We start from the raw sequence: 9,719 nt of genomic DNA, 5'->3' as shown, positions 1-9,719 counted from the left end.
GGGCCGGCGCCACGCACACTGCCCGGTGGGCAGCGCCAAAGCCGGGCAGCTGGGCAGCCCCCTGCTCCTAAAACCAGCCCTGGCACCCCAGGGACCGCAGGTCCTGGCACGGCGGCATCCCCCTGCGCCCGCTGGGTCTGGGGGGGCACCCTGGGGGAAGCCACTGAGGGCCACCAGAGCAGGGGACCCGGATCTGGCACCCGCCGAGGTGGCCGGCGTGGGCACGAGCGCTGGCCCCGGGTGAGTGGGAGCGGCAGGTCCAGGTGCCTGTTTGCATCCCCGGCCCCACGTGTCATTCCTGCGCCTGGGGATGTCCCCAAACCTCCCCCGAAGGCAGCACCTCCCTGCACACCCCTGCTGCAAGTGGGGCCCTGGCAGGGCTGTATGGCGTGGGGGTGTCACCCCAGCCCCAGGGGCATGTCACGCCATCCCTGGTGTGGGGCCACGCCGTCCCTGGGGTGGTGGCACGCTGTCCCCTGGGTGGTAGCATGCCATCCCCAAAACAGCGTCACTCTGTCCCCAGAGCAGTGTCAGATGGGGCAGGCGAAGCTGCACAGCCCGGCTGGGAGGGACGCCGAGATGGCCTCCGGGCCCAAACTGGGGTGCAGAGGTGGCTGCGGGGTCCCACTGCCGGCAGTTCTGGTCGGGAGGGCACAGACCTGCGTGGGGCCAGCAGCCACCCGGCACGGGGTCGGTGGGGGGGTCCAAAAACCCCACGCTGACATTTGCCGTCCGAAAGGGGAACCATGGCGAGGAGAGGAAGGGAGTGGGAGGAAGCCGAGACGGTGGCTGGGGGTGGCAGCGTTTGCAGGTGGCAGGAAGAGGCTTTTGGGAGAAAGTAAAAGTAAGCCGAGAAAGAAAAGGGCAAAACCTGCCCAGCGGGACGGGGGGGTCAGGGCAGCACTGAGCACCCCCCAACCGGAGCATCCCCGGACCCCCATCGTGATGTTCCCGTTGTCCCCTGAGCTGGGATCCCCAGGGCGGCAGTGGGATGGGGGAGGAGAGGGACGGTGTTTCTGCCCCCCAGCCCGGCTGCCTCTGCCCCACACCCCCATGGCCAGGACCCGTGGGCAGCCCCCAGGGATGGTCCCCACGGCTGGACCCTGTAGCTGGTCACCACAGCGTGTCCCCTTGCCCAATCCCCGTGCTCAGTCCCATGTCCATGAATTATCCCCACGCCTGGTGCCATGGACGGTACCCAACGCCTGCAACCCATGGCTGGTCCCCACACTCGGTCCCCCTGCCTGGTCCCTACCCCTGGTCCCCATGGCTCTTCCCCATGCCTGGTGTCCATACCAGGTCCCCAAGGCTGTTCAGGGTGCCTGGTCCTCGCACCCGGTCCCCACACCCAGACGCCATAGCAGGTCCCCAGACCCCATACCCAGTCCCCACACCTCCTCCTCACAGCTGGACCCCCATGCCCGGTCCTCATCTCTGTCCCCACACCCAGTGCCCATCGCTGGCTGTCACACCTGTCCCCACACCCGGTCCCCATCTCCGCTCCCCACATGGGCAGGGCTCTGCAGGCAGCATCACCGGGAGCCCACGGGGCCACACGTGCCGTCACCAGGGCCACCCCCAGGCTCATCATCCCCATCCGGGGGGGGGACACGACACCCACCACCGCAGCATCCCCATCCCGCCGAGACTTGGGGCGCCTGCCCTGGACCCCATTCCCGGGGCAGAGCCTCCGCAGCCGAAGGAAATCCTCCCCCCTCCCCCCCACCACCCCGGCCTTTCTTCTCCGCTCCCCCTGTTCCTAATTCTTTTTCCTCGCCCGTAATGAGGGGATTACAAGGCAAACTCCAGCAGGACGCCTTTGTGGGGAGACAATCTGAGTGGGGAAGGCAGTTCGGGGCTTTGTCCGCCGCCGCCCCCCCGGACCCGCGCTGGGGGGACATTTAGAGCAATTACTTGTCCAGAAAGTAACTGTCAATCATTCTTAAAGGGGAAGGCCTCCAATTAATAACCTCGTCTTAATCCTTTGGACTCATTTCCAATCTGCGGTGCCTTGGTGACATCTGCAACACTAAATAAAGATTCTCCCGAGCCTTAGCACGGCGGTTCTGTGACAAATAAGAAGACTAGAGGCAACTTTGGCTGCCAAAGCTGCGAGATTGGTGAGGTTGAGCCGCTTGTTTGGTTCCCAGGAGGGACTGGCAAAGTTAAATACTCCTGGAAAAGCCGAGTTGGGCCCAGCAGGTAACGCCGTTTTGTTCCGATTCGGGAGGAAGTGCCGGGGAAAGATGCTGAAAAAGGGAGCGGGTGTCCCTGGGGTGTGCCTGGGGCTGGGGCCGGGGCTGGCACCCTTCCCTGGGGGCTCGGGAGCGGGTGCTGGCCGCCCGTCAGCATCACTCGCACCGATTTACACCCAGGGCCGGAGGGCAGGAGCCACCCACACTCCCCACCACCCACGCCGGCTGCTGCAAACAGCCCGTCCCAGGCGGCCTGAGCCCGGGCGGCCAAATTCTGCACCCAGACGGGCTTTCAAAAGCAAAAAAATGGGACCTGGAGAAAGCTGGGGCTGTCCCCACTGCTGGGGGAGGCCACTTGTCCTCGTTGATGCTCTGCTGCTTTCCAGCATCGGGGAAGCAATTTTTTTACCCATTTCAACCAGGGCTTGATGCTGTTTCTGATGCCTTTTTGGGTGTCTTTAATAACAGGCGCCCCCTCCCCCTGGCTGGCAGCCCCTGCAGGAAAACCATGGGTTGGGGCATCGAGCAGATGGGGGGAAAAAACCCTCCCAAGGCTTCAGGTCCTTGTGGCTCCCAGCACAGTTTTAAAGCTTAAGGGCTTAAGCCCAAAAATTGCCGCCAGGATGACGGCAGCCACAGGAAAATGTCCGACGGGAGCAGGGAGGCGGCTTTCGCTGCCATACCCGCTCAGCGCTGCCTGTTTTTAGGCAGGATTGCCGAAACACTGGCGGCGAAGGCTCGGGGGTCCTGGGGCCAGTCCCTGGAGGATGGGGACCATGGGGTGGCTGGTGCCGACGTCCCCCAGCCCGACCTCGCCGGGGTCCCCCCTTCCACGCCCAGGGACATCCGTGACCCTGGCCAGGACGAGGCAGAGTGGGGGGGGGGGGGAATGGGGGAAGGATGTCCCGGCCCTCGCAACCCCATCCTGCAGGGTCCGGTGCTGCCGTCCTGCTGCCAGATTGCTTCTGCTTGGTTATTTTGCTGTTCTTCGCTTCATTCCTGCTCCCGTGCCAGGGTTTGCTCTGCTTCCCGGGGGTTTTTAGCCTCCTTTGCTTTCAGAGGGGGTCAGGCTGGGGGGACGATGGGGGCTGCCCCCAGCTCTGGCCCTGACCTCCATCACCGCAGCTCGTCCCTGTCCCCCCCCATTGCCCCACCTCTTCTCTCCTCCCGCTTGCCCCATCTTGTCCCCAGCCCCCCCCCCCACCCCGGAGGCCTGTCTCAGCCATCCCCCCCAGTGCCCATCTCACCCATTCCCATTGCCCCACATGCCCCCAATCCCCACCCAGCCCCAGGTCCCCCCCATTGCCCTGTGGGACCGCTGAACATGGCTGGGTAGGGCAGGCAGGGGACCCTGATGGGGTGCTGGGTCCCCCGGGAGGTCCGTGCCCCAGGCGGGGGCTCTGGGTGCTCACCCCCCTCTCCCCTCTCCTTGCAGGTGCAGAGCTGCGCAAATGAGAAGCGGGTGAGTGAGAGCGGGATGGTGGCGGCGGACCCCATCCCCTCCCTGTGTCCCCAGCCCCAGGACACGCCGCGATGCTCGCACGGTGACAACAGGGCCCCTGCTCCCCCCAGCACCCACTCACCCCTGCCTCAGGGCACCCCAGGGCGCAGCACCCAGCACCCCTGCCCCGGCTGGCGGCTCCCCCTGGGGCACCCCGAGACTGCAGCCCCCCCTGCAGCAGCAGGGCCAGACCCGGAGCCGGCCAGAGCCCCTGGGGGCTACAGCACACCCCACGAGGGGCTGTGGGGCGTCTTGGGGGGCCAGCAGCTCCCAAAGCCGCAAACGCTGCAGGCACAGCACTGCACGTGCACTGCGTGCAGGCCCTGTGCATGCACTGCACACACTGCGCGTGCAACGCACACCGCAAACACTGTGTGCTGCACACACTGCACGCGCGGCCCCTGGGCACGCACTGCCTGCGTCGTACATGCTGCACCCACCACACTGCACATGCTGCACAGCCTGCACGCGTCGCACATGCAGAGCACCTGCTCTGAGCGCGCTGCAGGGGTGCTGGGCACAGCACCAACGCGTGCTGGGCACACACTGCACATGTTGGGTGCGCTGCACATGCTGTACACATAGACACTGCACACCTGCACGTGCAGCGTGCACTGCACTGCATGCCATGTGCTGCACGCTCTGCACATGCCTCCGCTGCATGCGCTGTGTGCACTGCACACAAAGGCACCGTATGCACCGTGCAAACACTGCACACGCACTGCATGCCCACAGCTACTGTGCATGGATTCACGCTGCGCCCCCACGCTGGGCACGCCCTGCACACATTGCACACACTGCGCTCCTTGCACACACGCTGAGCTGTGCACACTGCACACGCACTGCGTGCACTGCGCACATACGCTGTGCCCTGCATGCTGCAGGCGCAGACGTCGCATTGTGCACGCTGCATACACGGCACATGGACACTGCACCCCGAGCACTGCGCACACTGCACGCGATGGACATGCGGCACGAACTGCCTCGCACACGAACACCGCGCACACGCTTCACACATTCCACCCCTCGCTCAGTCCACTGCATGCACGCACCCCCACGCCCCACCGCCCGCACCCCGAGCCCCCCACCCTGCCCGCGCAGGCAGGCTGCACCCTGCGCACATCCCTGCGTGCGCGCAGACGCACGCCTGCTGCAGACGCACTGCTCACACCCGTGCTGCCGGCTGCACGGACACCCCACATGCACACAGCCTGAGCAACACTCGACACCCACCCTTGGCGTGCCACCCTCTCGGGACCCCCGTTTATTCCCTCCAAGAATTAATTGATGTTCCCTTTCCCTCCCCACACCCATTTGGGCATTAGGTGAATTTTTGCTGGCGGGTCTGCCTTCCCCTTGGCAGAAGTGCCCCAGGATTACGGCTTTCTGCCCCATTTCCATGTTTGCCTGTATCCTCGTGGTAGAGGAGGACCCTTAATCCCCAGCAAATACTACAGGAAGATTTCAGATGCTGGATAAAAAGCTTAAAGATGAAACGTTGCAAGGGTTGAAAATGCTTATAAGCATGCAGAAAAAAGGTTATTAGCCGGGGGATGGCACCGGGTTGCTCCGGCCACACTTGGGGACCAACATTGAGTCCTCCAGCATTTCGGGGCCAGACTGGTAGCCCATGGGGAAGAGGGGCTGGAGGAGAGGAGCTGGGCTGGAAGGAGGGAGCTGACCCAGGCTTGGTCCCTTCCACACCAGGGCAGGGGGGAGGTCGGGTCAGCCCTCAGTGACGGCGCTTTCATAAAATCCTCCACTTTGGGTGAAATTTGACTTTTAGCTTCGGGTGGGTGCATTGGCCTGGTCGCATCTCACAGTGGAGCTAAGCACGGGGTGCCCCGGGCGCCCGTCCCCAGGACCCCAGGTCAGTCCCCGGGACACCGCGGCCCCGGGATAACACTGCGGCAGAAGAGAGGATTACGCCTTTGCGTAACCTGTTTCTGGGGCCGCCCCATCCTCCCATCCGTCCATCCACTTGTCTGTCCGTCCCCGGCCTGGGGTTGCACGGAGGGGGGGGTCCGATGTCCCCGTGCCCCGGCTAACCCCTGCGGTCCCCTCGCAGGCGCCGCCATGTTCCTGAATAAGTGCGAGGGGGACCTGGGCGAGCTGCGGAAGCCGGGGGACGGCGAGGGCACCCCGCCATCCGCCGTCGAGGAGGAGCAGCCCAAGAAGAAGCACCGGAGGAACCGTACCACCTTCACCACCTACCAGCTCCACGAGCTGGAGCGCGCCTTCGAGAAGTCCCACTACCCCGACGTCTACAGCCGCGAGGAGCTGGCCATGAAGGTCAACCTGCCGGAGGTCCGCGTGCAGGTAGGGAGGATGCCCGCTGGCCCCAGCGCCCCAGACCTGTCCCCTGGGCAGTGGCAGAGGGACCATCCCGGTGCCGGAGAGCTTTGCTCTGCTCCCAGCTCCACCGCCGCCACCTTGCTCTGTGCCTCAGTTTCCCCATTGCTCGAGATGAGAACGGCATCTCCACAGAGCCAGCTGCTCCTGCCAAAACCAGAGAAGGAATTTAACGGCTGAGCCTCGTTCTGCCATGAGGTCCCACTTCGGCCTACATGCCAGAGGGTCCATTTGGGCAGGGAGATGGTTTTTAGAGTTTTTTTTTGCCCTGCTGGTGGCAGTTGCTCCCATCTCTCCAGCTGATTCTGCGGGAAAGCAGCCAAACCTCAGCCGCTCATGATCACTTCCAGGTCTTTAGGGCTGGGGAAGCACAAGATCCTCATGGATTTAGGGGTTTTAGGCTTGTTGGAGTGGGGCAGTTCTGGGGTGGTGGCAGGGCTGGGGAGGTTTCACTCTCTGAGCTGCAGGAGAAGACTCTGTTGGGGGAAGATGCAGCCTGGGGAAGAACCTGGGGTCCCGCCAGTCTGCTCCCCACCACCCCTGGGATTGACAGGGTGAGACCAGGGAGAGGGAGGGGGTCAGGTAGTTGAAGAAGCAACAAACCCACTGTGAAGCAAAGCAGTAATCCCCTTACAAACGAACCGAGTTTCCCAGGCCTCAGCCCAAGACAATGCAGTCTTTTTCTAGGGGGGGTCCAGTCCAGACCATAGGGACACCTCTGCCGAGCTCTCTGATTCAGTTTCACAGAATCATTTAGGTTGGAAAAGACCTTTAAGATCATCAAAACCAACTGTTAGCTTAGCACTGCCAAGTCCACTACAAAACCATGTCCCTAAGCACCACATCTACATGTCTTTTAAATACCTCCAGGGATGGTGACTCAACCACTTCCCTGGGCAGCCTGTTCCAATGCTCCACAACCCTTTTGGTGAAGAAATTTTTCCTAATGTCCAATCTAAACCTCCCCTGGCACAACTTGAGGCCTTTTCCTCTTGTCCTATCGCTTGTTACCAAGGAAAAGAGACCAACCCCCACCTCGCTACAACCTCCTTTCAGGTAGTTGTAGAGCACAATAAGGTCTCCCCTCAGCCTCCTTTTCTCCAGACTAAACCACCCCAGTTCCCTCAGCCACTCCTCACAGGACTTGTTCTCTAGACCCTTCACCAGCTTTTTTGCTTTTCTTTGGACACGAAGTTTGCACCAGTATAGCCCAGTGCCCACCAACAACTGTGACCAGCCCATGGGAGACATCCCCTTTGCAGTCCAGCCATTCATCTTTACTCCCCTTTGCATCACACGGCAGATGGCCCGTGACGTGCTGCTGGGGGCTCTGGGGACACGGGGACCAGCGCTCTAATGAGCAGCTCCTGCACGGCGAGACATCACCACTGGCCTCGGCTCACCGGTCCCTCTTGTTCCTGCTGGGTTTTGGTGCAAGCATGGCAGTTTGGCTTCTAAAAGCTTTTACTGAGGGGCTTTTCAAAGCCAGATAACATACTGAGGACTGTATGGGTGTTTGCGGGGCTGGGGTGTGCATTCCTGTGGAGCAGCGAGGGCAGGGGCTGCATGGTGACACCTCTCGCTTTCCACACCTCAGAGATGCCCTCCGTCTCCAGGGTTTGAGGGACAGGTTTGGCAGAGGTGCACAATGTGCTGGAGATTGCTGGAGCCCTGTGGGGCACCTCGCGTGGGACCCAACACACAGTGCACCCCATGTGGGATGGGATACCCCATACAGGACACCCCACCTGGAGCGCTCCGTGTGGGGCACCCCGCGTGGGACACAGCACAATGGGGCACCCCATGTGGGGCACACTGCGAGGGACCGGCCGGGCATGGTGGGGCTCACCCTGGCTCTCACCTCGCAGGTCTGGTTCCAGAACCGACGAGCCAAGTGGAGGCGGCAGGAGAAGATGGAGGCCAGCTCCATGAAGCTCCACGACACCCCCGTGCTCTCCTTCAACCGGCCCCCCATGACCCCCAACGTGGGGCCCATGACCAACTCCCTCCCGCTCGACCCATGGCTGACGTCCCCCATCTCCAGCGCCACCACGGTCCACAGCATCCCCGGCTTCATGGGAGCCCCCCAGGCCCTGCAGCCCCCCTACGGCGGGCACTCCTTCCTCAACACCCCCCCACCGATGGCGCAGGGCATGCAGCCCATGGCCCCCACGCCCTACCAGTGCGGCACCACCTTTGTGGACAAGTACCCGCTGGAGGAGGTGGACCAGAGGAGCTCCAGCATCGCCTCGCTCCGCATGAAAGCCAAGGAGCACATTCAGACCATTGACAAGACCTGGCAGCCCATTTGATGAACGCTCCCCTCCGGCCCCTGCGGCCCCCGGCTCCTGCCCCCGGCATCAGCTCAGCCCCGGGGCGGGAGTGGGGGGGTGACGGTGGGATGCTCAGCAGGACCAAAGCCGGCGCAGGGCAGGGCTGCCAGGCTGCGTCTTCCCCCTGCCGAGCCAGCACATCGGTGGCAGGGGAACGAGCCGGGGTGCTGGGGGGACCCCACTGCAGGGGAGCACCCTGGCAGCCACCCACGGCCTCTCTGCCTTGCCGAGGCACCGGCCCGGGCTGAGGAATCCGGCCAAGGCTCTGGCATCCTACCAGGCTACCCACCGCCCCCCGGTCGGACACCTCCTTTCCCCACGCCCCTTCCCTTTCCCATTATTATTAATTTTTTTTTTAATGCTGCAGATTTAAACAAAACCAAACAGAAAAGCTCTAGTTTCGTAGGGAGTACTTGGGGGGATTTTTTTTTTAGCCGCGTCAGGGCACGACGCTTGTTGTGCCGGTAGATGTGCCGGCACCGAGAAGACAGTTGTATCGTGAGTAAAGAGATAAGCTGAACGGCTGCCGCATGCTAGAGTCGGGCGCTACCGGGGCCCTGCCCGCCGTGCCGCTCGCTAGCGTGCTGAGGCTGCGGACCCTCTGCTGGGAAGCAGCTTTCCAGGGGGATGTAGCAGCATCGTCCCCGGGCACCCTCCCATCCCACTCCTGACTGTTGCGTGCGGGGCTGGGGCCGCATCCAGGCACGGGTGATCTGCTCCAGCCCCAGCTGCAGGCTGGGACTGGCTTTGTGCCTCACCACGTCCTCGGTGGCTCGTCAAGGGGCATCTGCTCCGCCATCCCTTGGGGACCGCGCCTGCCGCCCGCCTGCCCTAATTGCTCCCCAGCGGTGCCCGCCCGGCCACATGTTGGCCGCACAAAGCTGCCCTAATTGTGCTGGCGGGAGGGTGGGCGGCAGCGGAACCCCTGCGGAGAGGAGGGGGCTGGCTGGGAGCCCTGGGGTCCTTGCGGAGGGGGGGTGTTGGGGTACGCCAAAGCTCAGTTTACCCCTTGCCGGCGGTTCCTGCCAGGTGGGAGCGGAGTGACGGTGGCAAGGTGCCACATCCCTGGGGGTCCCCAGTGTGGCTCTGCAGCCCCGGGGGGAACCTGCCCACCCACCCGCCGGGGCTTGGGGCAGAGCCAGCGTCACCGGCACCCCTCACAGCGGCGGTGAGGGCCAGCACAGCCCCGGCAGAGATGGCTGAGCCCGCGGTGGCTTTGAGGTGCTGAAGCACGGCTGGGAAAGTGAGAGACGGGGTTTCGGCCCTGGGTGAGCAGGTGCCCCGGGTCCCTGGGGTGTGCTGGGGTGCCCCCGGGTCCCTGGGGTACCCTGGGTCCCT

The 9,719-nt window shown here is 63.5% G+C and overlaps 1 protein-coding gene across 2 annotated transcripts; it reads left to right on the top strand.

The window, feature by feature from the left end:
- The first annotated feature begins 1,868 nt into the window (after nt 1–1,868).
- On the top strand, nt 1,869–9,263 carry RAX2 (retina and anterior neural fold homeobox 2). 2 transcript variants are annotated; one of them, XM_052801469.1, is made up of 4 exons: nt 1,872–2,202; nt 3,631–3,657; nt 5,765–6,015; nt 7,917–9,261. In XM_052801469.1, exons 3-4 carry the CDS (start codon nt 5,773–5,775, stop codon nt 8,358–8,360), a joined length of 687 nt encoding a protein of 228 aa, XP_052657429.1. In that variant the 5' UTR covers nt 1,872–2,202; nt 3,631–3,657; nt 5,765–5,772; the 3' UTR covers nt 8,361–9,261. The 2 variants fall into 2 exon arrangements, with proteins under 2 accessions (XP_052657430.1, XP_052657429.1); XM_052801470.1 differs by lacking the exon at nt 3,631–3,657 and having other exon boundaries at nt 1,869–2,202; nt 7,917–9,263.
- The last annotated feature ends 456 nt before the right edge of the window (nt 9,264–9,719 follow it).

The sequence above is a fragment of the Harpia harpyja genome, chromosome 11 (genome assembly GCF_026419915.1).
Source record: "Harpia harpyja isolate bHarHar1 chromosome 11, bHarHar1 primary haplotype, whole genome shotgun sequence".
NCBI lineage: Eukaryota > Metazoa > Chordata > Aves > Accipitriformes > Accipitridae > Harpia > Harpia harpyja.
This window is presented reverse-complemented; position numbering and strand designations above follow the sequence as displayed.